Source organism: Nansenia antarctica (assembly GCF_963989245.1).
Source record: "Nansenia antarctica genome assembly, chromosome: 1".
NCBI lineage: Eukaryota > Metazoa > Chordata > Actinopteri > Argentiniformes > Microstomatidae > Nansenia > Nansenia antarctica.
The window spans coordinates 96,624,832-96,652,331 of NC_137674.1; the positions used below are offsets into that span (position 1 = coordinate 96,624,832).

The following is a 27,500-nucleotide window of genomic DNA, read 5'->3' on the forward strand; positions in this document are numbered from 1 at the left end:
GCCGACTGGTTCCCGGTTTCACCAGCTGCTGTCACGTATTTGTCATCGTTTCTCAGGGAGTCCAGAGAGGTCTTGGGTGTGTGTGTGAGAGAGATAAAGAGACTGTAATTGACACACTTTACACAAGAGTAGGGCACACACACACACACACACACACGCTGGAGCCCTGCTCTGCTTGATTGTGTGTCGTCAATCATCTCTCGGAGGTGAGCCGAAACTATGTGAGAAAAACAGGGGAAGGAGAGGAGGGGGGAAGAGGGGAAGAAGAAGCTCTGGCTCCGATGGAGAGTAGAAAACAGAACTATGTTTTCTACTTGGTCACCTTGGTTCCTGGAGGGAGGGGGGGGGGGTGAGTTTGAGGGGGGTAAGGCTGTCCCACGTTAATAATATCACTGGCCCTGTGAGACAAAGTCCGGGGTGAGGGAGAAGGAAGGAAGGGACAGAAAGGGACCGACAACGTTTTCCAATGTGCACGGTACTGTGAGTTATGGAGAGGTGTTGTATTCACATGTTCTGCAGATCTCTCCCTGGCCTGGCTTTCTCTTTCCTTGGCTTCTGCTCTCATTCTCCCCGCTGTATTTTGAGATACCAGTGTGCGAGCCTCTCTTTCCTTGCCACTCCCTCTCCCTCTCCGTCTCTCTCTCTCTCTTGCTCTCTATCTCTATCTCTCTCACTCTCTATCTCTCTCTCCGCTACCATTCTCTTTTTCTCTCTCTCTCTCTCACTCTCTTTCCTCCCATATCGCTCTGTTTCCCTCTCTCTCCTAACCTCTCTCTCTCTCTCTGCCCTCTCTCTCTCTTTCTACTTCTCTCTAGCTTCCACCAATGAGGGCTCCAGAAAACCTCCATCCAGGACGCAGGAAGTCAGTAAATCAGTATTTGAGAACAGTGAGGTGCCTCTAGTGCAGGGTGTTAGTTAAGACTCTTGTTGTGGGTAGTCGGGGTGTCAGATCCAGGAGGCCTGACACTAGGAGTACTCCTATGCATGTCTACTGGATGGCTTGCCATAATTATCGTGACGTTAGAATTATAAGGTTCTATCTCCATTTTTGGTCAAAATTGAGATCCATTAGGTGTTTATTAATGCCTGTGTGGTGTTATTTTTAAAATGTTTACATTTTTTAGTTAGTAATTAATAAAATACAAAGGTTCCATCTCACAAAACATAATGGAATGTCAAAACTATGACGCTCAATATCTCTAAACGGAGATAGAACCGTATAATTCTAAGCTCACGATATGTGCTTCAGTCAGGTGCAGCAGTTAGACAGCGCCTCTTCTCTCCGACAGCACGACAGCACTGGGAAGAGCAGCATGCGTTTCATTTCGGCGCCCATGTTAATGGGTTAGAGCAGCCATACAACCCGCGTGAGGCGTGCGTCTCAAGCATGTCTCACATCGGCTGCCATGACACGTCATCTAGAGATTAGGACTCTCGCCAATTTTTTCCAATGTACGCATGCACGCGTTGCAGGCAAAACTCAATGTACAACGATAAGGCTGGCAGTAGCAGCTCCGCAGTTAGAGCCACAAAAGACACGGCAGCCAGTAGGGAAGCCGCCAGTGGAAGCCGCAGCAGCAGTTCTGCCGCGCACACACACGCGCTGCATGTACACGGGGCGTCTGGTGTGTTCGACGCCTTATGATGTAATACAAGGACGTTGTGAAATACTGTATATTACACCATGTAGGGCCACAGTTCCATAATGATACAGTAAATTAGTGTGCACATCATGCACATCGTGCCGTGGCCCATGGCGTCAGGCTCACTAGACATAGACTGGGGACTAGGGAGGCCAGCCTGAGAGCTGGAGCTAGAATCTCCATAAGCTTCCATTCATAATGCAGTCAGCCAGTCCATCCACCCAGTATTTCAGCACAGGATGAACATGCACTGACCCTGAAGCCTATAAAACCTTAACCACCTCCCCTGGGGCTCGGTTGCTCCAACCATATGTAATCAGAACATTCCCTAAGGAATTCTCTGTGTGTGTGTGTGTAGGTCAATGTCCCATTGAGCATGACGTAAACTCAGATGTTTCTGTTACTGCTACATTTCACTCAAGGTATCTGTGCCGTGTGTGTGTGTGTGTGTGTGTGTGTGTGTGTGTGTGTGTGTGTGTGTGCGTGTGTGTGTGTGTGTGTGTGTGTGTGTGTGTGTCTGTGTGTGTGCGTGTGTCTGTGTGTGTGTGTGTGTGTGTGTGTGTGTGTGTGTGTGCATGTGTGTGTGTGTGTGTGTGTGTGTGTGTGCGTGTGTGTGTGTGTGTGTGTGTGTGTGTGTGTGTGCGTGTGTGTGTGTGTGTGTGTGTGTGTGCGTGTGTGTGTGTGTGTGTGTGTGTGTGCGTGTGTGTGTGTGTGTGTGCGCATGTGCGTGTGTGTGTGTGTGTGTGTGTGTGTGTGTGTGTGCGTGTGTCTGTGTGTGTGTCTGTGTGTGTGTGTGTGTGTGTGTGTTTATTCATGTGCACATGCATGTGTGCCCCCTCCAGTATGATCCCGTTACATCCTGTTTGATCCCATTACACACCATTAAACATAATGTCATATCTACCCATGCCATGTTGGGGAATAGTCAAATGGCCTAGTTCACTGGGAACCTGAGAATTAGACTGTCTCTTGCATTCTCTTACTACTACCACCACAATCTACTTGAAGAGTCATTCAAAACGGAAATGATTTCAATCCAGTTTACTTCAAATCAATGTTAGAAAATGTACTTATAATGCGTTTTGGCTCAAAGACATCCGATACCGCAGGGGAGGCTGATGGATGCAGAAATCGGGAATGGAATGAGGAACGGTATCAAACACGTGTGGTTGAAACGCCCTCGATTTCTACATCCACGACAGCTGAATCTGGTTTACCTTGGAGATGACAGAGAGAGCAGGAGGGATGTGGTGTCCTACCTGAGACGTCTAAGAATGTTCTGGCACGTCCGGTCCCAGCGCTGCTGATGGCGATGCACTCATAGTGGCCTTCATCCTTCAGAGTCACCTGGGGTATGTCCCATGATGCACCGTCTGACTCGCTGAAGAGGGAGGAGGCACACAACAGTTGGTTACGTTTACATTTACATTTAGCAGATCTTTACTATTTATTTATTTATTTTATACTACTTTATTTACTTAGCTCTTATCCAGAGTGTCTTACGATAGCTACATTAGCCTAAATCATTTGCCACAATCATCGCAAGTAAGACTTCTCTATAGGAATGACACATTGCTGTCATCTTTACTGTCTCTATTGTGTTGTTGCATCATAACTGTGCTTAAGTTTCTCTTTTGGCAGGACCTGTGACCATACTGGATGCAGAACGATGCAAATACAACACAACATTTATGGACAGTGTGTACGCCGATAATATGCAAGGAATTTTTCCTGGATACATGGTGTACAGGTTTTTGCCCTTGCTTGCTTGCTCTGTGCCGGTGGTCCTGGCCTCCCCTGGACCGCTGGGTACTGGTAAGCAAACTGGCTAGTAGTCGCTCTATTGGTAGAGGGCTGCAAGGGAATTTTTTCCTGGCTACATAGTATACAGGTTTTTTACTTTTACCTGCTCGCGGCTCTGTCAGTATTGATTGATTGATTGACTGATTGACTGAACATTTTCATTGTGTGAAGCGCATTGAGTTACATCTTGTAAGAAATGCGCTATACAAATAAAATTTGATTTGATTTGATTTGATTCTGTGTGACAGAGTAGAACTACAGATCTGTAGATACAGTGGGTTACATCCAACTAGTGTGAAGTACAAGAAGTCCTTGGCTTTTCCTGACCAAATTGTAACATGTTCAATAAATGCTTCCATGTTGTATTGGGAAGACCCTACCTTTCACATATTCCCATCGCTCCCCTCCATGGGGTGGAGTCAGTGTTTACCTAAAGAGCAGGTCCACGCCGAGACGAACACCCTCCCTGGTGAAGCGCAGGGTGTAGGGGATCATGCTGTCCACCTGGCAGGAGATGGCCCCCCTCTGGAGGTAGTACCCTGGGGTGGTCAGGGGCATCAGCACCTTGGGGGCATCTGAAGGGGCAGGACAGGAGAGCATAAGACAACAGCAATGGTTTACATCCAATACATTTGCAAGAACGACGGTATATAAATGTCATTTCAACTCACTTATAGTTAGCTCAACTACTGAAATTGCATTGATTATATATATTTCATATCTCAAATCACAAATCACTGTCTGTATATATGTTACGGTACATGTGGGAATATGGTACATGTGGGAAAACTAGGGTTAGGGTTAGGTGCTAGGGTTAGGGTTAGGGTTAGACATGCCAGCATGTACCAAGTCACCCTAGCACCTAACCCTAACACTAGTTTTCCCACATGTACCGTATTCCCACATGTACCGTAACATATATATATATTTCATATCACAAATCACTGTCTGTATATACAATATATTCTATATCTCAAATCACTGAGAACAAGGACACTGACCAGGAATGATTTTGGAGAAGGACACACTGGAGACCCTCTGGAACAGGAAGCCATCTTGGTCATATCCTGTCACACGCAGGAAGAAGGCCTCATCGGGTGGCACAAACTCTGTGATGTTCCAGATTCCAAAGGGGCGGCGGTCAGGGTAGTATCGGATGGGGAGGGTTTTGACGACCCCTCCTGTGATTGACAGGAGCTCAAGCCTATCGGCACGGGCCGGGGGAAGAAGCCCTGTGGTGTTCAGCAAGATAAAGGTGGGGATACCTGGGAGATGGGAGGAGAGATGAAGAAGAGGAGAGGATGATGAGAGGAGAAGGCAAACTGTAAAATATCCCAAAACAGAAATTAAACACGCCTGCAATATGAGACAAAACAGAAAAAGGTAAGAAACACAACAATGTCAAATCTCAAAGGGAAACACAAAAGCTGAACAAAAGTGTGGTCTGGAAAGGGAGTCATGTGACCTCACTGACCTTGCACTGGGCGGCTGATGGTCATCTTGAAGTCCAGAGTGGGTTTCCTGGAGAACCCTGCACGGAAGTCAATGGTACTGAGTCCTGAGATGCGGACGGAGTGTCTGCCCTCGCTAGCAGTCTGGAGAAGCAGAGATATTCAGATTCAGATTCAGATTCAGATTCAGAAAAACATTGTCCTTAAAAAAGGCAACTTGTTGTACAACAGCAGTTCACACAAACAACAAAGAAGAACGACAACAACAACTATGTGGTGCAATGTGAAGCAGGATGGCTGTATAGTATATACTGTATTCAACACAGTCAATCGACATAATATGTTTAAAGCCCATCAAAATAAAGTGAAAAAGGTTCACAGACAAACCATGAATTACCCACTAAAGCGTTATTTTCAGAAAATGTTGGAAAGTTGGAACTAAGTCAAGCAATCTGTACTTTGATCTACATATTGGATCGGAGATGGGGTGCATTAGGACGAACAGTCACTAATATAGCCAGAATTTATCATCACCTGCCTTATTAAAAGCAAATATTACTGTTTCATAAATGTTCAGGACTATGCCAGAAGGGTTGAGTTGATCCAACAGCAAGATGGATGTTGGAAATATCCAAATAAAGCCATGCAAATGAATTTGACTGTCTTTTAAACTTTGGGCAAGACTAGTAGTTGGATAACAAAACAAGGAGAAACTATGTAGGCTGTTTCCGTTTATGTAAACAGGCCGTTTAGAGTCAGCGAGAACAAAGAAAAAAAGAGAGTCTCTGTGAAATCTCAACTGTGAAACACGTGTATGCTCATTTATGCGGGAGCACAACAAAAACATGTAAAAAGACACAAACACGACAAGCCTTGCAGTCGGACAGTTATACTTTAATTTCACAAACACGACTACTATAATCAGAGTGAAGTCGAGATAGGTTTATTATGGGGGTTTCATTATACAGAGACCGTTTGAAGCACGGTTGAAATAAAGACTCAGTAATTACATTTGAAATACAGGTTTGTGATTATGTGGAAAATCCTCACCTAACAGGTAAGAGGGTTCACTACAGTCATTAACATGGAGTTCAGAATGAAAGACAATGTATACAGTAAAGCCTAGAGTTGGACTGGGATGTGTTGGGTTAGCTAACACTACTGTATGTCTGAAAATCGTATGCTGTGAGAACCATCTAACGACACAGCAATTGCAGCATCCTTCCACCTTGCTCCGTCTCAGCCAACCAAAGACTATTGAGTAAAATGTGATTGGTATTCAAATGAGCATGTGGGGGGTAATGTCAGCCTAAAGTGAGAACGTTACCCTTAAGAGCCCAATACCCATTAAAGTGCCCATTAAAACACCCTAATGGGGGACACAGGGTAAGGAGACAACTCAATGTCTTTAGTTGACAGAGATAATAGAGTCATAACTAGGAGGGTAAATAGCCAGTTCTACAAAGATTGGGGAGTGGCTGGTTTGTTTATTATAGGGGCCCGATGAGGCCCTGGTTCCATTGGCCCTCAATAGTGCTGCTCCTGTAATCAACCCAGACACTCCCCTCTAGACACAGCAGGACAGGCAGGCCTTCCCGTGGCCACACCCCAACTCCCATATAACCCAGGGGGGTCTTGAGGGCTGGCCAAAGCACTGCCTGTTCTTAAAGTGTGAATGTTCGTTTCAAGCAGTGTTGTAGAGATACCTGGGTCCATCAAAGGGAAAAGCAAAGAAAAGAGATTCTGTTTTTTTAGGCGGGAATTCTGAAGTGCTTTTTGAGGAGCCTTTCATCAAACCCCCCAGGCCACTGTCTTCCAACTCCGTCCACACTGATACTACTGACTGGAGTTCAGGCACTCTGATGTACAGTAAGACAATGACCCCCATCTTAACTCCTTCAGTTGGACAACAACAACAACAACAACAACAACAACAACAACAACAACAACAACAACAACAATAACATCAGACTCTCATCCGCTGAGATCCAACACTGATCTGAAACAGAGAGAGATCCCTAACCTCCCCCAGTCTCAGTTCAGAACATCTTGAAATACTGAAGCTTAAAAACTCAAACACAAAAACATTCTTTATCCTCTTTTCTGTTTCCCCCGCTTTGGGCATGGACAAAAGCTCAAACTTCAGTCCCTGAGTCAATTAAAAAAGACTGCTGCTTTTCTCCCCATTTCTTTTATGACTGGATGTGTTGAGGGAGATCCGAGAGGACTGGCTGCTGTCTGCAGAGCTGCACGGTGAGAGATGGGCTAGGGCAGTCTGCCACTGCAATCCTCTGGGTTGTTTGCATACTTTTCAAATTACAACCTTCCTAAACTATTATCATGGGTCATAAAACACCACGCAGTATGAAGCCAAGACGCGCTCATCGCTAAGGTCAGCCGCTAAGGAGACCAACCTGGAGGATCTCTGGGAGAGGGATTCATACACACGCACACACACACACACACACATTGGAATTAACATCTGAGAGTCTATATATGGCAAGAAGAACAATAAGCAGGGCCGATGAGGGGAAGGCAGGGGGTGATGGGGCGGTGAACCCACCCTCTTATTCCTCACAGTTTCCAATTAAAGCCAGATTAAAAAGGATCGCATTCTTTCACACACAATCTATGACCATGGCCTTTACACTAAGGATGTTATGGCCCATTACCGTTGCGTGACACAGCATGGCAAAACGGCGAAAATCTCCACAAAGTTTTCATCCAGAGCTTTCGGAACGGCCTGGGAAACAGTTGAGGGAGGGGGTTATTTTTAGAGTGTGATCTCCTCGTGTGGGGGATCGGGGCTGGAACAAGCATTGTTCAGGGAACAGGAACAACAATACAGGATCAACACACCGGCCCCTGGGCATTGTGGGAAAAGAGAGCCAGTAGTTTGTCCTCCTGTGATCCTCAGTCTTAAGTTACTTACTTCAAGTACCGAGGAAGATGGGGCGAGAGAGAGACGGAGAAAGAAATGTTTGTCTTTATATCATGTTTGTGGTTCTTGATATCGCCGTCTGTTTTACATCACCGAACATTTTCCTTATTAGTGTCTGGGGCCTGGGAGGGCTGTTGAGACACTCAGAGAATGTCTGAACTGTTAAAGCGTGATCAGAGGTCATGTCTGGCGATGATGTATTATTTAGACTTGTTAGAGAAAAAAGGACAAAACAGTTGAGAACTTTTCACCTTGTATAACACATTGTATAACACCCCTCAGCACAGTTTTTAGAAACGGACCCAACACAAACTGTTGTAAAACAGGCCCTTCACACAAGTCAAAACATGGCAGAAGCCAATCGTTGCAACAGTCTCAGCCAAATCCAAATGAAAGCCTAAGCCGTAACCATACAGCCAACTGTCAGTTGTGCAGCCCTGGCAGAGCCCTATGCAGTAATGTCAGCTCTATCAGGGTTCACTGAGATGACTCAGCACCAGATTAACCTTTGGGTTAAGTGTAGACACAGCTGGGAACAAAATACATTCATCTCTGGTCAGTTTTGTCCTTCTGTACTTATCCATAAGAAAACACATACTGACTGTGCCTGACGTTCTCATTCGTCATTGAAATCACTGCCCAAGAGAACCCACACACGCTAATCAGGCCAGAAAAGATTTCTCGCCTACCCTATGAACAGAGCATAACACAAGTCTAGTGCTGAGCAGGAAGGTATGAAGTCATTGGTGGATAATGGGCTGTCTGGGGTTTCATGGGAGGAGGGCAGGGGCGATAGAGAGGAGACATGAAAGAGCCTGAGGAGTGATATGCAACGATGCTGGGAACGTAGCGGGTTGGTTGTCCTGGCAATGTCGATCAACAACAACAACACTGAACTGGACCAAACTCCAAGGGACAAAAAACAACTGCTGAATCTCTCCGAGTCGACCGCTGAGCAACTGAGACCATCAATCTGTCCAGCTCACACCAAAGCCCCTCAACCCCAAATCCAACACCACCCTCTTCCCAAGTCCTAAAGTCCCATGTTCATCTCTTTCTCCATGAATCATCCTTCGCTGAAAACACAGAAGACACACAGCACTGCAGAGGACATTAAAAGTGGCCCCTGTGGGGCCTCCAAACATGCATAGGGCCCTACGACCCCCCCACAAATCACTCAGGTAAAAATGTGTGTCATTTCCTCCCGGCTAGCGTTGACAGCACGCCAATGTCTCCACCCCCCACCCTTGTTTCCGCCCCGCTCACAGTGGGAAGTCAGGGGCCCCAAACATCAGTAGAACAGAACATTGGGGGACCCAAAACACCAGCATGATGACAGCACGAAAACAAACAAGCATCTATACTATTAGATGAAGATGGGTCCAAGGCTATAGATTCTATAGCCTTGGACCCATCTTCATCTTCATCAAGGCCGTATGTGTATATCTTTAAAAATGTCCTTTCTATCATTCTCATGATGTCTTTAGTCAGGAGGTGTATACATTCACAAAGCAAAGCAGCATGCATGGCATATCGATTATGTCCATGTCCATGTCCATCTTGATATATTACTGTAGTAATTCAGCTTAAGTGCCTGGCTCAAGGGCACGTCAGCGGTAGTTCCCTCCTGTGGAGCTGTGTGAACTGAGAAGTGAACTGAACTATATCCAGTTTGTCATGTTACATTTTTGCATTGCCCAGAAATGCATTTCCTTTTTTTATTTTTTATTTTTTTGTTTACCTTTATGGACCACATTCCGGGCTCCGGGTCCTTGATGTTGACGACCCTGGCGGAGTTGGGAATGTGTAGGAGTTCATTCAGACCGTCACGGATCCCTATCAGCTTTCCTGTGGAGACACACACACAATACAAACTATTTCTTGGCAGCTCCAATCAAGCCAAGCCAAGCCAACCAAACCTAACAAACATTCACAACTCACAGCTGAAAGCGGAAACTTTAAAAGACTTGGCCTGCTTTTAGAGAGTTTCTTGCTGAACTGTTGCATTTATTCAATTGATTCGCAAGTGGAGAGGGTGTACATTACTTCTCCTATGCACCTGTTGCAAAGAGACTACTTTCAGAGACTATTTCCGGTGTGCAAATGCCTTTTTGTTGTAGTCAGAGATTACTGGCCTCAGGTTTGTGTTTGTGGCTGTCTATCACAAAGTACAACTGAGGAGTAGCCGCCTACCCTGGGGGTTGCGTATCTCGATGTCAGGTGCTGGGCCGCTGAGGGCCACGGTGACCTCCTTCAGGCTTGGGTCAAAGGGGATCTGCCAGGTGTTGCTAACCCCAACATAGTGGTCTGTGGACAGCAGGTGGACCTTGGAAGACTGCACCGCCTCTTCCACCCACTTGAGAACCTACAGCAGGGCACAGGGGAGGGAGAGGAAGAACATGAGCAACACACGTACTGTATAGACTGGTGCACTCACCCACACATTCTCCATCTGTCTCTCTCTCTCTCTTTTTCTGGGTTTTACACACACACACACACACACACACACACACAAACAAAGAATATACAGAGTATACTGTACACTGCCCCCTTCCATCTCATTAATCACTCATCCAGTGTAAGGCTCATTACTATAGGCAGCAGCTGTAAATTGACCAAAACCCCCAAGTTAATTGGTCCGGGTTTCTGCCATGCAGAATGGAATTGAGACTATTATTTCTTGCCTGACATTCCAGTGATCCGTCTTCTTTGACAAAACTACCAGCCCCCATAAATCCCCACCTCCCTCCCCCACTATCATAGCCACCACCATCTGACCGCCCCCCCCCCCTCAGCTGCAAGGTCATACCCTCAACATGTGAGGTTGAGATTCCCCCTGCACAACGACCCTGAGCCCCAGCTCCTGGTATGACCTAGCTCCTGTGTGACCCAGTCCCAGACCCTCCTTAAGCTCCCTCCATCAACCCCCTGGCTGGGGGCTACACCACGGCTGTTAGCCCCCCTGGCCGGAACACACTGGAAGGTCTGTCAAAGGGAGGTCATACGAGGCAGAGCCAGGTGGAGAGCTGGCGGAGGGCAGACAGAGGGAGACCCCCAGCCGCTCTTCCTGGGAGACCATGGAGGCCATGGGGGGGGCAGGTGGGAGTTGGGGAACAGTTCAAGATGATTGGAGAGGTCAACAAGCCATTACTCTTGTCAACTCCTCCGTTTTCCCCCCCTCCCTCCTCCATCCCTTCATTTGTGAAAAGTGACTTGTAAGACAACCCTCAGACAGAGGGGGGAAAGAGAGGGTATGTCTTTTTTAAATTGAGGCTAATGTTTCCCTTTTCCTCATTCAAGAATCTCTTCACCCTGATAAATAGCAATAACGTTCCAGAATGTAGTTGCTTGTTCCAAAAAGTTTGGATTTCTGTTTCTTGGAGCACACATACTGCATTCATCAATCTGTTTTAGAGCCATGCATCAATCAATTAAAGGTCCAAGCTTGGACCGGCCTACAGTATAGGACACGAGAGCAGTAAAACCTTCTACTGGTGCTTTATTTACATCAAATCGGGCCAAAATTAGGTGCTCCAGACTCAATGATCTTTCCACCATCGGTGATTCTACTTCATAGAGAATGTGAACTGGAAACTGGAACTATAAGTCAGAGATCAGTCATGTGGTGCTGCTCTACTGTGACACAACGTCTTTCAAAGAACCTGAGCGGAGATGAATCAACCTCAGGCTCTCTTACTGAGGGAGAGCTTCTAGAGGTATATACGAGAACACAGACACTGTAGATGATGACAGAATGAGGGGGTGGGAAGGGGGTTGCTGGGTGGGTGCTTTCATGTCGTGACAGACAAAACCTCGGTCCATTCAGCCTTCGCTTACCTCGTTGACCTGTTTCTTGTCCAGGTGGAACACCTGTCCAGAGCTTGTGGAGGCGATCTCCTCGTAGACCTTATAGCCGATATGAGCCCGGTCATCACAGTCCCCCGTCAGCACAAACACCACCTACTCACAACAAACACACACACACACACACACATACATACACACACACACACAGACACACACAAAACAATAGAACAAACGTATGCATCAGAAGACACACAAGAGACAACAGTATCCCATCAAAGGCAAAAGACAGACGATAGTGTCTAGTGATTGAAGCTGTTTGTTACCATGGCGACCTGCTACTGTTTACTGCTACTGTAAATCCCACCTCAAAACCTACCTGTTCTCCCACGCCTACAGCCTCCCCTACCCCTAGCCATCTCCCCCATCCCTGCCACCCCCGCCCCCCCCCTGGACATGCATACAACCTTCCCCGTTCGTTAACTCTGTGTTCTATGTGCTCATGTTATCTGTTGCTTGTTGTTTCTGTGTTTTCCGTTCTTCCCATATTGTCAGCGTCTTTGAGCCTCGGAAAAGCGCTATATAAATCCAATGAATTATTATTATTATTATTACTGTTACTATACCTGTGACTGCTTCTGCTGGATCAACTGCAGGACCTCATGGGTCAGCTTGTAGTCTTTCGATCGAGCGTCCGTGAAGACGTAAATGAAGGATCCCGGCAGGGAGATCTCCAGGGCGATCTTGATGGCTCCGATGCTCATCTCTGGGCAGTCTCCACCTCCCTGGTGATCAGTTTGGAGCCAACACAGACATATTATGTTCAGTATCCCAATGTTCTGCAATGTTCTAGGCTGTATAACTATGTAACACATCTCAACTTCAACATAATACATTGGACATTCACAACAAGTCTTGATTCCACACCTACTTTGCCTACAAACATTTGCAGTGCAGTGGTGATACAGTGCTTTGCTTGTCTCAGCTTTTAACATAAGGGAAGCATGACACAACCCCAGCTATAAGGGTGTATACAACTGACTATAAAAGTGTACTTTAGGGCCTCTGAAAATAACTACGACATTTACTGATGTGCTGTATGTACTTTAAGACTGTCAATGAGTGGGCATTTGTTCTGCTAAATGTTAATGAATAGCTGTGCATGCCAGCGTGTAGTTCCATAAAAGCTTCATATCACATTTATGAGGGCTCTTAGCCAATTCTTTTTTTCTTCTTTTTCTGAAATCTAATGGTCTTTAGCACATATAGAGGGCATATTCACCTCTGCTGTCCTTCTCAATGTCAGCATGTCTGTCCCTTAAGTTTATTTTCTCTCCCCCTTGTGCTCTCTTTCTCTCTCACACATTCTCTCACATTCTCTCTCTCTCTCTCTCTCCCTCTCTTTCTCTCCATCTTTTCCCCTCTCTCTGTGGGGTCAGAGGGAGCTGTCCTCTCCAGCATTCCAAGAGACACGTGTCTTGTCTGAAGTGAACGCTGGACAGCCTGAAGAACATCTGGAACTGAGTGATCAGTGTTTCCAGAGCATGGAATGTGAGGACTCTCTCTCTCTCTCTGTCCCCGCCTCTGGCCCAATATCCACAACCCCATCACCCCCTGTCTACTCATGACTTATTCCCCCTCTGCAGCTCCAAAAAATAGATGAGCACGATATAGATGAGAATCGCTACCCCACCAACTCAATACCCTGAGAGCAAACTAGTGGACTGTACCATTTAAATTAACATTGAGCGAGGGGTGTTAAACTATACTATGTGGCTGACCCATGGAGGTTGATAACATAGAGGTGAACTACTCTAGGTCATTTATCTACATTGCATAAGAACATAAACATACAAGAAAAATACAATGAGTCCTCCTATTGTCTTGTATTTGGCCCCAACTCATGGCAGAGGCTGTAAGAGAGGAGGGGAGTTAGGAGAGGTGATGGGGTGAGGAGAGGTGTTGGGGTACGGAAAAGTGAGGCAGGGAGGAAAGGTGAGGGGAGTGAGGAAAGGTGAGGCAGTAAGGAAAGGTGAGGGGAGTGAGGAAAGGTGAGGGGAGTGAGGAAAGGTGAGACGAGTAAGGAAAGGTGAGGGGTGAGGAAAGGTGAGTGGGGTGAGGAGAGGTGAGGCAGTAAGGAAAGGTGAGTGGGGTGAGGAAAGGTGAGGGGAGTGAGGAAAGGTGAGACGAGTAAGGAAAGGTGAGGGAGTGAGGAAAGGTGAGGGGAGTGAGGAAAGGTGAGTGGGGTGAGGAGAGGTGAGGGGAGTGAGGAAAGGTGAGGCAGTGAGGAAAGGTGAGGGGGTGAGGAAAGGTGAGGGGGTGAGGAAAGGTGAGGGGGTGAGGAAAGGTGGGGGGAGTGAGGAAAGGTGGGGGGAGTGAGGAAAGGTGAGGGGGTGAGGAAAGGTGAGGCAGTGAGGAAGGGTGAGGCAGTGAGGAAAGGTGAGGGGAGTGAGGAAAGGTGAGGGGAGTGAGGAAAGGTGAGACGAGTGAGGAAAGGTGAGGGGAGTGAGGAAAGGTGAGGCAGTGAGGAAAGGTGAGGGGAGTGAGGAAAGGTGAGGGGAGTGAGGAAAGGTGAGGCAGTGAGGAAAGGTGAGGGGAGTGAGGAAAGGTGAGTGGGGTGAGGAGAGGTGAGTGGGGTGAGGAAAGGTGAGGGGGTGAGGAAAGGTGAGGCAGTAAGGAAAGGTGAGGGGGTGAGGAAAGGTGAGGGGAGTGAGGAAAGGTGAGGGGAGTGAGGAAAGGTGAGGGGGTGAGGAAAGGTGAGACGAGTAAGGAAAGGTGAGGGAGTGAGGAAAGGTGAGGCAGTGAGGAAAGGTGAGGCAGTGAGGAAAGGTGAGGGAAGTAAGGAAAGGTGAGGGGGTGAGGAAAGGTGAGGCAGTAAGGAAAGGTGAGGGGAGTGAGGAAAGGTGAGGGGAGTGAGGAAAGGTGAGGGGGTGAGGAAAGGTGAGGGGAGTGAGGAAAGGTGAGGGGAGTGAGGAAAGGTGAGGGGAGTGAGGAAAGGTGAGGGAGTGAGGAAAGGTGAGGGGAGTGAGGAAAGGTGAGGGGAGTGAGGAAAGGTGAGACGAGTAAGGAAAGGTGAGTGGGGTGAGGAGAGGACACACTGGCACCAGAACAGTGGAGGAAGCAGGAACTCTATGGGGGTACCATGTTACACAGAACACCCCGCTCACACGCCAAAGACCCCAGCAGTACACGCCAAGGATGCACAAGCACACGCCAAAGATGTTTCCTCAAAGGACAGAGATTTGAACGCTACTGATTTCACTGCAAATCTCATCTCTCCATTAAACACAAATCAACTTCCTTGTGGTCTGCTCAAGATGTTGATGGCTGAGTGACTAATTTATGTAGATAACTACACACACAAGCCAACGTACTCCCTTTCTATGGGGAGATTACGTGACAATTTCAACTTGGCTGTTTGGTCCTCTTGACTGTTGTTTATTTCGGTTTAGAGATGTATTTGCAACTGCTATGGAAAACCACGAAGAAAAATAAACACTAACGACCCAACGTTATTTGAACAGATGACCAACGCTTTGTAACTATAGAAGAAGAGAGTGTAAACTTTAAACCCACCTGGACGTACAGCTCCCTGAGTTCATACTGGAACTTCTTCGGGTCTGTTGTTATGGTAACTGGTCCAATCTCTGCAAACAAGAAATGAAACATTAAACTCTACTGAAAGAAGGTATTGTAGTGCCGGAGGAAAAAGGAAAGACGTAGGCAACGTAATGATAACTGTTTAATCAAAATAACAACTTGTACTCTCAGTACAGGACCAGAAAATAGATCACCAAAACTGTTGTGTCTAAACAGGAAGTTGCAACGTTAATAATCCTCCCCTCTGCCCCTAGTGCCAGAACTGGTTCCCTCCCACTACACAACCAACAGTAAGAGGAGAACATGAACCCATAATGTAGTCACTACACCAGCCCCCCCAGTGTTCACCTCAATATTGGAAATCCTCACGGCGAGGAGGGCGTATGGCCCGGCCCCTACGATCGTAGGTAAAGTCAGGAGGTGCGGGAGGAGGTGTGACATCGCCCATCACGTCCTCCTGCAGGGAAGGACGGGGGGCAGTGACGACCGGGGGCTCGCGAGCCGCGGGGGGTTGTCGGGGTCGGAGGGGGGAATGGCCAGGGCGCGGCAGGGGAGGTAGGACTGGAGGCCGGCCTCTGCGCGGTGGCAGGGCCAAGTCCAGGGGCAGTTCAAGGTCCAAGTGGGCCGGTTTGAGGCGATCAACGGACACACACTCAGGCCTACCCCCCATGTCAACCATGAAGTTCTTGGCTCCGGCCTCGATGACACGGAAAGGCCCGTCATAAGGAGGACGTAGTGGAGTCCTGTGGCCATCATGACGAATGAAAACGAACCTCGCTGAGTGCAGCTCCGGGGGCACCCTCGAAGTAGGGACACCATGCTGCGTAGTCGGGACCGGGACGAAGGTCCTGGCGCTGTCCAGCAGGGAGGCGCGCTGAGCGGCGGCGGACCAGGGCTCCGTTGACTTGGGAATGAAGTCACCGGGGACCCGCAGCGGCTGTCCAAACACCAGCTCAGCGGACGACGACTGGAGGTCCTCCTTAGGCGCTGTCCTGAGCCCCAGCATGACCCACGGCAGCTTGTCAAGCCAGTCGCTGTCCGTGAGGCTGGCTCGAAGGGCGGCCTTCATGGATCGATGGAAACGCTCACAGAGCCCGTTCGCCTGCGGGTGATAGGCGGTTGTGCGGTGGAGCTTGACCCCCAGATTCTCCGCCACCGCTGCCCACAGCTCTGAAGTAAACTGTGAGCCACGGTCAGAGGAGAGATCAGCAGGGGTGCCGTAGCGGGAGACCCACACCGCGATGAACGCCCGGGCCAGGTCGGGGGCTGTCGTTGAGGAGAGCGGAACTGCCTCCGGCCAGCGAGTCGTCCTGTCCACCATGGTAAAGAGATAGGTGTATCCGTGCGAGGGGGGCAGCGGCCCTACCAGGTCCACGTTTACATGATCGAACCTCCGCTCAGGCACAGAGAACTGCTCCAGGGGGGCCTTGACGTGTCGATGCACCTTGGCGCGCTGGCAGGCGATGCACGTGTCTACCCAGGCCCTCACATCCCTCTTGAGCCCATGCCAGACGAATTTCTCTGACACCAGCCGTGAGGACGGTTTCCTACCAGGGTGAGACAAGCCGTGTATCGCCTCGAAGGCGGGGCGCCTCCAGTTGGCGGGGACCACCGGTCGTGGCTGACCCATGGAGACGTCGCACAGGAGCGTGGCCCCTGCGTCACCGAAAACCACCTCTTCTAGGCGCAGTCCTGTGTCCGACAACTTGAGAGCCTGGACGGCGGGGTCGGCGGCCTGGTCTGCAGCCATGCGCGCGTAGTCCAAACCCAGTTGGACCGCACCAACCACCGCCCTGGAGAGACAATCCGCGACCTGGTTGGACTTCCCAGCAACGTGCTGGATGTCTGTGGTGAACTCGGATATGTAGGCGAGCTGGCGCTGTTGGCGGTCGGACCACGGCTCCGCCACCTTGGACATGGCGTGCGTGAGTGGCTTGTGGTCCACGTAGGCCGTAAACTCGCGGCCCTCCAGTAAAAAACGGAAGTGTCTGACAGCAAGCCACAGCCCGAGGAGCTCCCTGTCGAATGTGCTGTACCTTTGCTCTCTGGGAGACAGCTGGCGGCTGAAGAATGCAAGAGGCTGCCAGGCGTCCCCAACCCACTGTTCGTACACCGCTCCCACAGCAAAGTCAGAGGCGTCCGTGGTGAGAGCAGTGGGTGCCGAGGGCGAGGGGTGGGCCAACATGGCAGCGCGGGCCAGGGCCGCCTTGGTGTCCTGAAAGGCTTTGACACGCTCCGCCGTCCAGTCCACCGGCTGCTTCAGAGTCTTGCCCTTCTGGGCATCGTACAGAGGCCGCAGGATGTGAGCGATGTGGTGGAGGAAGCGATAGTAGAAGGTTACCATCCCGATGAACCCCTTGAGCTCGCTGATTGTGCTGGGGCGCGGGAAAGCAGCGACAGCTTCCACCTTCGAGGGGAGGGGGGTCACCCCCTCTGCGGAGACCCGGTGCCCGAGAAAGTCGATGGTGTTCCGTCCGAACTCACACTTCGCCGGATTGACAATCAGCCCATGTTGGCTGAGCCGTGTGAAAAGGGCCCGGAGGTGGGACAGGTGCTCCTCCTCCGTGGTGCTTGCGACGAGGATGTCATCCAAGTAGACGAAGAGGAATGGTAGGTCCCGGAGCACCGAGTGCATGAGGCGTTGGAAGGTCTGCGCCGCGTTCTTCAGGCCGAACGGCATCCGCAGAAACTCGAAGAGTCCAAATGGCGTGATTACGGCCGTCTTAGGGACGTCCTCGGGTTGCACCGGCACCTGATGGTACCCCCGTACCAGGTCCACTTTGGAGAAGAAGCGTTTGCCTGCCAGGTTCGCTGAAAAGTCCTGGACATGTGGGACCGGGTAGCGGTCAGGCTTGGACGCGTCGTTGAGGCGGCGGTAGTCCCCACATGGGCGCCACCCGCCGTCTGACTTAGGGACGATGTGCAGGGGAGACGCCCAGGGGCTGCTCGAGCGCCGAACGATGCCCACCTGCTCCATATGCGCAAACTCCGCCCTGGCGATGGCCAGCTTCTCCGGGTTGAGGCGCCTGGCCCTGGCGTGGAGGGGAGGCCCCTCGGTCTCGATGTGGTGCTCCACTCCGTGTTTCACCGTGGGCGCGGAGAAGGTGGGCTTGGTAAGGTCGGGGAATTCGGCGAGCAGCCGAAGGTACTGGTCACTTTCGGCGAGCGTATTGGACCACCCGCTGTAGACCGCCTCCCCCTGCGTACAGGCGAAGGAAGCGAAAGTCTGTGAGTTGACCAGGCGCCTGTTCCCCACGTCCACCAACAGGTTGTGGGCGCACAGAAAATCCGCACCAAGGAGGGGAAATGTGACAGCCGCTATGACAAAATCCCACGAAAAGCATTGCCCTCCGAAGCACACGTCCACCGCCCTAGTGCCATAAGAGCAGATAGGTGTGCCGTCCGCGCCTGCCAACTGCGGACCACGCTCCTCCTTCGCCACATCCGATCTCTCTGCCGGAATGATGCTCCACTGGGCACCTGTGTCACAAAGGAAACTGCGACCAGAGGCGGTGTCTTGTATGAAGAGCAGCCTGTTGGTGACGCCAGCGCTCAGGGCCACTACTGAGTGCCGGCCCCGCCGTTTCCCGTCGGTCCGAAGGTGCAGGGTGAGCGGCACCGTTTGGCCTTGGCGCCAAAAGTGGCGTGGTAGAAACAATGGCCCGCAGCGTTACCCTGCTGGCCAGAAGGTCTGGCGTCATCCTTCGCTCTCCTGCGACGGTCGGGTGGCGGGGCGGCCGCGGGAGCGAGCAGGTCGGGGGACCGTTGAGGCATGGCCAAGACGAACCGGTCCGCCTCCCTGGCCAGGGCGCGGGGCTCCATGATGGCGGTGTTGGCCAGCGCCATCCTAACTTGAGCTGGCAATGTGCGCATGAACAGCTCTGTGAAGAGGATCATGGGGTCTTCTGTACCGAGCAGGTTTAGCATCCTCTCCATGCGCGCAGAAGGCCTCTCGTCACCCAAGTCCGACATGGCAAATAGGCGACGCACCCTCTCCGCAGTGGACAGTTCAAATGTCTCTAGAAGCAGGGCCTTGAGGCGCTCATATTTGTTCGTCGTCGGGGGAGCAGACAAAAAACCTACCACTCGAGCTGCGGTGGAGCTGCCCAACATTGCCACAGCATGGTTGTACCGGTCGTCGTCGTCATCGATGTCACTTTTGTTGAAATGTGCCTCTACAATAGCAAACCATGCAGCAGGCGTTGAGTCCCAGAACTCTGGTAGCTTGAGAGTGGGAGTGTGCGCACCACGCGTTACCCTGACAGGGGATGGTGATGGCTGCCGCTGGTTTGAACGTCTTCCTCGCCCGGACATTTTGCAGGATTGTAATGTTCGTTCGCTGGTTTTTGTACACAATTACGTTAACAAAAATCCACGTCGGGGTCACCAGTGTAGTGCCGGAGGAAAAAGGAAAGACGTAGGCAACGTAATGATAACTGTTTAATCAAAATAACAACTTGTACTCTCAGTACAGGACCAGAAAATAGATCACCAAAACTGTTGTGTCTAAACAGGAAGTTGCAACGTTAATAATCCTCCCCTCTGCCCCTAGTGCCAGAACTGGTTCCCTCCCACTACACAACCAACAGTAAGAGGAGAACATGAACCCATAATGTAGTCACTACAGTATGATTTATAGGGTTTCAGACTAATTTCCCTATCAGAATGAATTATTAAACTAGTTTCATTGTCTGAATTCCACGCTGTGGCCAAATATTTGTGTTGGCGGATAGGTGCGGATGTCCAGGTTCAAATGTCACCGCTTGAACTGGAGTGACAGGGAGCTTCCTGTAAACAGACAGGAAACCGGATCCCTCTCTGCTGGACTGTGTGTGTGTGTGTGTGTGTGTGTGTGTGTGTGTGTGTGTAAAAATAGAGAGAGAGGGGAATAGGGAGTGAAAGAGAGAGATTTGGGGTTTTGCATCACAATGGGCAACCCTAGCCCACACACACACACAGATACACACATACACACACACACACACACACACACACACAGACACACAGACACACACAGTCCCGCCATAGGCACGCAGGAGCTGGTTTTGGACTGATAAGGAAACCTTAACTTTGGAGAGACTTCAATCCCCTCTTTCACTAGCCTATCCCAGTTCACATGGGTTTTCTTTATCACAGCTTGAAGTTGTGAGCATAGATGTAACGGACATGGAGTCTACAGCTTGAGGAACTCTGTAATATTAAAGGAACATTATCCAGAATAGCTTGTTCCCTTCCCAGTGGAAAACCATGTTTGTGTTTCAAAATGCGTTTTTGCACTCCATCTAGCCAGCGTATATATACTGGTACACCTGTAGAGTGCAAGAACGCATTTTGGAACACAGCCCTTGCTGTTGGGAAGTCGAGGGAAAACTGATTGACGATGACAGACCTAGGAGAGGGTTTAATCAATAACATCATTTTCACTGACACAAGGTAACACTATCGGAGGCTGATCCTTCTGACGGCGCAGCCTATTGACACTAATAGGCCACGGCTCTGTTATGAGGCCTGACATGTTTTCATTAACGAGAACTTCCCACCCGCCCCCCTCCCCTTCCCACCCGCCCCCCTCCCCTTCCCACCCGCCACCCTCCCCTTCCCACCCTCCCTGTCCTCGGCCATCAGCTGTTCTCCAGCACCGGGGGAAGACCTGGCGGCTCAGGTATGCTTGTGTCATCACCGGGGTTCGGCATGAGGACATCCTTTACCGGTTGTAAAGAAATGCAGCGAAACCACAAATGGCGAGTGATGTCATAGCGTTTTTTTTCTCGGACTGCTCTGTTCTAGGGCCAGTGTTGCCGTTTCTTAGCTTACTTTGTTCTGGTCCTTTAATGAGCTGCTAAGTCCTTCCTACCACTTTTTCAGTGACTTCAGCCACTGCAGCTGTGCTGTGGAATGAGTATGAGGGAATGGTTTTCACAGACACTGCAAAAGACTTTTTGCAGAGGCAAGCAGATTGGAAAACAAGAGTTTCTTTGTTGAAAGATGGGCAATTAGAAAAGTTGCCTACTTTTTAATTGTTTTGATTTCAAGGTTTAATAGGCCTAAAAGCCTACCCTGTTAAAACTTAACATTAAGTTGCCCTAAACCTGTGTAGTAAATCTGTAATAACACTAGTAACAACATTGTAATAACAAGCTGTTACATATTAAGTGTTGAGAGATTTATTTTATCACGTGGAATAAGCACTGTTATAAATCACCTTCATATGCTATGTTATTACCTAATGACTATGTAACAACACATTAATACAATGTTGTTACTACAGTAATTACAATGTTGCTAGATAGGTACGTAATTGGGGTAACGTTTTAACGATTGCCTTGCAATGCACTGCTTGGTCACGCCAAGAACAAGTCTGGAGTAAAGAGTTCTCAAAGTGCCAGGGGGTCAAATCCTACAAAATAACTTTAACATAAGAAATTCCACTGACCCTAAGGAGAGAGCTGATGGCTGGCTAACACATTGTGGGCTTCTCATCAAGGGTTTATCTTTCAAACTCAGATATTCCGTATGTAAAAAGGACAAGTCTCCATTTCGATGGAGCCAATTCTGTTCCAACTTCTACACTATTCTCTACATTTGTGTAAACAATATAAGGCTTTTAAGTCCCCGTAACTTTGCACCATATGTCCTGGCAATGGCATGCTTTGAGGAAACACAACTGTTAATAATCGGAAATTTTTTCTTTGCAGTTTATTTGCACAGTGACCGACATCGAATGTCACGTTTTCTCATGAAAGCCCTGTACAGTACAAACAAACGCTTTTTTGAAATTATTTAATAATGTATAACAACCAGAAGAGAGATCTTTTCCAAAGACCTAGATTTTGGCAGCCGTGGAGACCCTTGAAGTGGAAAGAAGGAACATTTGGGTGATCAAAGATGCCATTTAAAACTAACAGGGAAATGTGTTTGGCCGCTCCAAACGGAACAAGGATCTCAAGTGAAACTTTTCATGGACGGAAAAGTGTACATGGTGTTCTGATGTATTTCCTGATTGGAGCTTTTCCCAGTATTTTGACTGGCAAACTTGGGTCTACCCTTTCAATTGGGGCAAAAAGTCAACCATAGACCAGTACAGGTGTCTAGGGGTGTCAGATTATTTGTCAAATCCAATTAAACTAAAAGACAGGACAACAAGGATCAACTACCAGAGCTCTGCCTCATCTATAGATCAAGTATTCATGTTCAAAATAACATCCAGCATGCCTAGGACTAATCTGAACTCAAGTTCCTCTTGAAAAAACGTGACAATCATCTTGAGACAGGAAAAACAATGGTGGGGTCAGTCTCAGAGCCATTAGACAGGAACGGTTTCTCGATGATGATAAAGAACACATTGGTGGCGTAAACAGGGACACATGTGTGAACTCAGTCAATAGGAATGCTCTGAAGTTTGACCACAGATATTAAAAAAAGAGACAAACCATCCACCATAAACACGCCAAATGATCTGCCTAGAACATCTCTGTTTTTTCAGAGATTGACTCAAGCTGGTAAAGTGCAAGGAGGAGTGTGGTAAACAAAAGAAAACAAATGACTCCAATTCCAGTTGTTTTTTTATCTTTGCATTCTCACAGCATTTATCTGAGGTAATGCTAGTCAAATTAGCATTCCCCCGCTAATCACATGCGTGCTTAAACACTAACAGAGAGGCTAATGGGATGGAACAAACTGGGCAGCTTTCCAGCGCAATCTCAATTTCACCTCCTCTGACATTTAGGCTTAGGCTAATTCACTGAGAATCACTCTCACATTCACGGACAGAACGTCTCTTTCCTCTCTTGGCAACAATAGTAGGGAATTCCAAGACCCATCCACAGAAAGGTCACAGTCATTATTGTGTTTCTTTCAAATCAAATTTGTATTTGAGCATCAATGATGATGTTTCCCAGGCTTCTAGGAGTTTGGAAATCTATTGAAGAAAGTCACTTTAACTGAACCACTCTCTGCCTAGGCCTACATAACCCCCCCCCCTCTGCACCCCCAGACCTCTTGCCAGAGAGGTTTGTATCGCTGTGGAAGCAATCACATTAACAGCCTAAAACATTTGTTTTAATGTTGTTCATTCCTCGCGGCGAAGCCCTGGCCATCGAAACTCACAATTACTCCTCTCTATAAACAACATACTGATATCACAGAGCTCCACAACAAGTACTTTGCCATTACAGACCTTCAGTGACCACAAGAACCCTAATCCTGACCGTCACTCCAACCACTAGGATCTATGTGGGCACAGTCTGTCGTGTGCTCTTCTTACACACTCAAGAAAGACATTCTGAAGACAAGGAATGACATACACTGTATGTTTTTGTTCTATGGTAGCCTATTATGAAGCAGAATTTGTTTTTTTACACTATATAATTTTTTGTCCAGTATGTATGCAGGTTCAGTAACATTCAAGCTTTCTAAAGGGTTCCTCTGCACTGCACTTTACTCTGCACTGCACTTTACTTTATACCGCACTATCCAATGCACTGTTGTCTGTCCTGTGTTGTTGTTGTTGTGTTGTCCTGTTTTTTGACATGTGAAAAAAGTATAAACGCACTTGCTGTGGTGACGAAGCAAATTCCTATATGTGTAATGCATAGTGGCAATAAACGTTATCTCAATCTCAATTATCTCAATCTCAATCAATCTCAATCCTAATGTTGTAATGACTCTGTTTAATCGATAGTAATCAGGAAATGAGATCCCTTATATGTGCACATAATTAATTTACGAACGCTGTTTTGGTTTGGAAAAAGCACTTTCCTTCCGACACTCGGTTTGCATACAAACATGTTTTTTTACTGCCAGGGATGTTCTAGAGGAGTGGACTCACTTATTTTGCCTTTCTGTCTCTTGTAGCTGCCTCTTCGAGTTGTGCACGCATGCAGAAACAACACAACAGCTAACAACACTGTGCTAGTCCATTTCGGGGGGGTTATATTATTTTTAGGGAGGATGTTGTTTGGAACTTTGAACAGAATTTTGCTGCGCTAGCCGGAGGTGGCAGATCTCCAACAGACTTACACTCTGCTCGTTTAATTAGACGTGTTAGGCCTGCTGAAGCTGTTTACTGAGAACGGAAGATGTGATTTTCCCTCTTAGACTTCATTAAGAGTTGGTCTGTCTTCGCCAAAGTAAATCAACACGAAGACGCTTCCTTTTTTGTCCTCCCTGTTTTTCTCCAGCAGCTGATACCTGAAGATCGTCCCTCAGGCCACTTCAGTGCAGGAAGGATTTACACACACACACACACACACACACACACACACACAATAATACAACCTGTATCAGTTACGACATTAAGCAAGTTTAACACAGTAACTCTAAACACACTGGTCTCTTTCTGCTGACGTGTAAAAAATCTGGCAGCAATAAGAGTTTCTGAACATCCTGACCATCAGATATGCAGCCTGGCTAATTCACTTCATCAGTTCCACTGAATACATGTGAAACAGCATAGTGTGTCATTACCTCTGAACAACACACACACACATGCACGCACGCACGCACGCACACACACACACACACACACACACACACACACACACACACACACACACATGCAGCATGTGGAACACACCACCCTTTACCATTGATATAATGGAAACATGTGGTAAGCATGAATCTCTATTAGAACGGCAGTACCCCTGAACTGCTCCCCAGGGTACGCAGCAAACACAGACAATCATACTACTAGCGGAAGTTCCACACTGCACCACACTCCTCCTTGCACTTATTTATTCATACCTAGAACCTCTTTCCACTAAACAAAATGCTTGCATAGACCAGTTTGCGCCACATTTCTACAGCATCAGAGTTACACCTCGAACCTGCAACCTGACCCGAGGGTGTACCCCCCCTGCCCCCCCCCCATCCTCCCGTCCCCCATCATGCACCAGAACCAGAGACCACAAACCACTCTCATCACTCTCTGTCAGTGAAAGAAGACATAATCTCTATCCCATTCTTTCTCTCTCTCTCTCTCTCTCTCTCTCTCTCTCTCTCTCTCTCTCTCTCTCTCTCTCTCTCTCTCTCTCTCTCTCTCTCTCTCTCTCTCTCTCTCTCTCTCTCTCTCTCTCTCTCTCTCTCTCTCTCTCTCTCTCTCTCTCTCTCTCTCTCTCTCTCTCTCTCTCTCTCTCTCTCTCTCTCTCTCTCTTCAGCAGAGACTCCTATGGGCCAGTTTGGGCTCCAAACCCTTGTTCTGTCTTCCCTCCGCCCAGGGAGAACTCTCCTCTCTCTGACTTCACCAACCGCTGGCTAATGAGGGAGGTTTAGCTGAGGGGTACAACACAGACAGAAAAAACTCACTTTCAAACCACCACAACAGCGTTAGTTTGTAATGGAAACGTCTCTCTCCCCAACACAGCGACGGCGTGTGTGGGTCTGTGTGTGTTCAGCGGAGAGAGAGTGGAGATGGTCTGATCAGTCACTGCTGACAGCAGCAGTAGGGGCCGGGCAGTCTATACTAGTCAGGATATGCCCCCCGGGATCCATTCAGGGGTCTGCTTCCAATTTTGGCTGGATGTGATTGGTTCTGAAAGGCCCCCGAGCCTTCAGCGGGGGGCTCCGGGAGGATGGTCTTCAGCTTTGAGTGACGCTGACGTCTGCCTGCCTGGTTGTGTGTGTGTGAGTGTGTGTGTGTGTGTGAGTGTGTGTGTGTGTGTGTGTACTACAGGGTCCAATAAAACTGTCACACATGGTCGCCACTGTGTCCAACATTGTCTCTTTTCGTACGGAGTACACCCACCAACACACACATGGAAGCAAGCTGGAAGGGGGGATGGAAGTCAAACAGGGCCAGTCAGTGAATAGAATACTAATATACTTATAGTAGTAGTATACAGTAGTAGTAGTAGTATTATAGTAGTATACACAGTGGAGGTGGACGTAATCAGGCAGTAATATGGCAACAGTGGCTGTGTTCCAAAATGTATTCTTGCACTCTATCTGGATATCGTACAAACGCATTTTGAAACACAGCCTCTGGTATACTCTTCCATGCTACAGTAGTAGTACTGCTCTGCTGTAAAGAGTAAACTCTAGTATTTCAAAGAGTAAAAGGGGTTAGAAGATCTACCATAATTGGTAAGGACATTTGTTTATAGGTGATGACAGGTTATGTGATGACAGATGAATACTATTAGCTCCTAGCAAACAATGGCTGGCGAGGACACCTCAACCGCACACAAAAAACATTAGCCAAACGTATGATTCGAGCCGAAAAAGCCAGGATGTGTTGAAGTTTGACATCTGCGTCCGATTTACACTTAACGGCCCACATAAGCAGCATCATGGGTAATCATAAATCTAAAATAGGGGATAATGGTGTGGGAATAAATTATGATTTCAGGTCATTACCAGATAACTGCTCACCCTCCAATCCATGGTATCACCAGGTGCTCCACCAAGGGAGGAGCTAGAAAAAGAGACCATGACAATAGTAGACCCAGAATAGCTAGTGCTTGTGTTGGGGTGCATAAACACAGACAGATGTTGGCACAAAGCACATTGTGGTTTCTCTCTCTCACTATGACATCAATGGGAGAAAAAATATGACGTGCGGATGTGTGAATTTCTATGAAGAAATCTATCAAAATAAAATAAAAAAAAGACAACTGACTACAGTTGAATGGAATGAGTTGAGCGTGGTGAGGGGGACCACACAGGCGGTGTGTCTCTGTCTAACTCAGAACATGCTCAGCGGCAGGGACACAGGCCAACATGGCTGCAGGCCTCATGACAGACCAAGGCCTCGTGTGCAGAGTTATCAGCCAAGCACTGTCCACTGGAGTTACCATATCTCCCTAAACACTTGCACTACTGCACTACCCTGGGCCAGTGCTGAATACATTGTTCTATTGGAAGTGAAAACCTGTGGAGAGGCGCGTGGAAAACAGAAATAATCGGAGGACGGGGCTCATTTTCATACACGGAATGGAATTAGACGTGTTTGAAACCGTTCCTCATTCTGTTCTGTGCATCACAATGAGCTTCCTAATGATCATGCATCCTAATGATCACCCTAACCCTAACCCTAAAGGCCAATGCACACGGCGTGCGATTTTGTCGCACGACAACATTCGATTCTCAATTCACACCTCCGAAGTGTGTGGGTGTGAATGGAGAATCGAATGTTGTCGTGCGACAATATCGCATCGCACACCGTGTGCATTGGCTTTAACCCTACACTCATCTCTGCCAACATGATATACTGTTTGGATGTGCATATATAGGTATCTCTATGTATACTATGCATATATACAG

General features: G+C 48.3%; 1 protein-coding gene across 1 annotated transcript in view; it reads right to left on the minus strand.

Annotated features, from left to right (window-relative positions):
* The window catches only part of hmcn1 (hemicentin 1), a gene marked incomplete at both ends in the record, with an annotated part of 100,832 nt that overhangs the window by 63,669 nt on the left and 9,663 nt on the right, over positions 1-27,500 (minus strand). Inside the window, 9 exon segments of the mRNA XM_080528070.1 lie at positions 2,903-3,024; positions 3,877-4,021; positions 4,448-4,711; positions 4,921-5,041; positions 9,580-9,686; positions 10,032-10,203; positions 11,676-11,798; positions 12,269-12,427; positions 15,219-15,289. Of these exon segments, the coding sequence (XP_080384196.1) occupies positions 2,903-3,024; positions 3,877-4,021; positions 4,448-4,711; positions 4,921-5,041; positions 9,580-9,686; positions 10,032-10,203; positions 11,676-11,798; positions 12,269-12,427; positions 15,219-15,289 (1,284 nt within the window).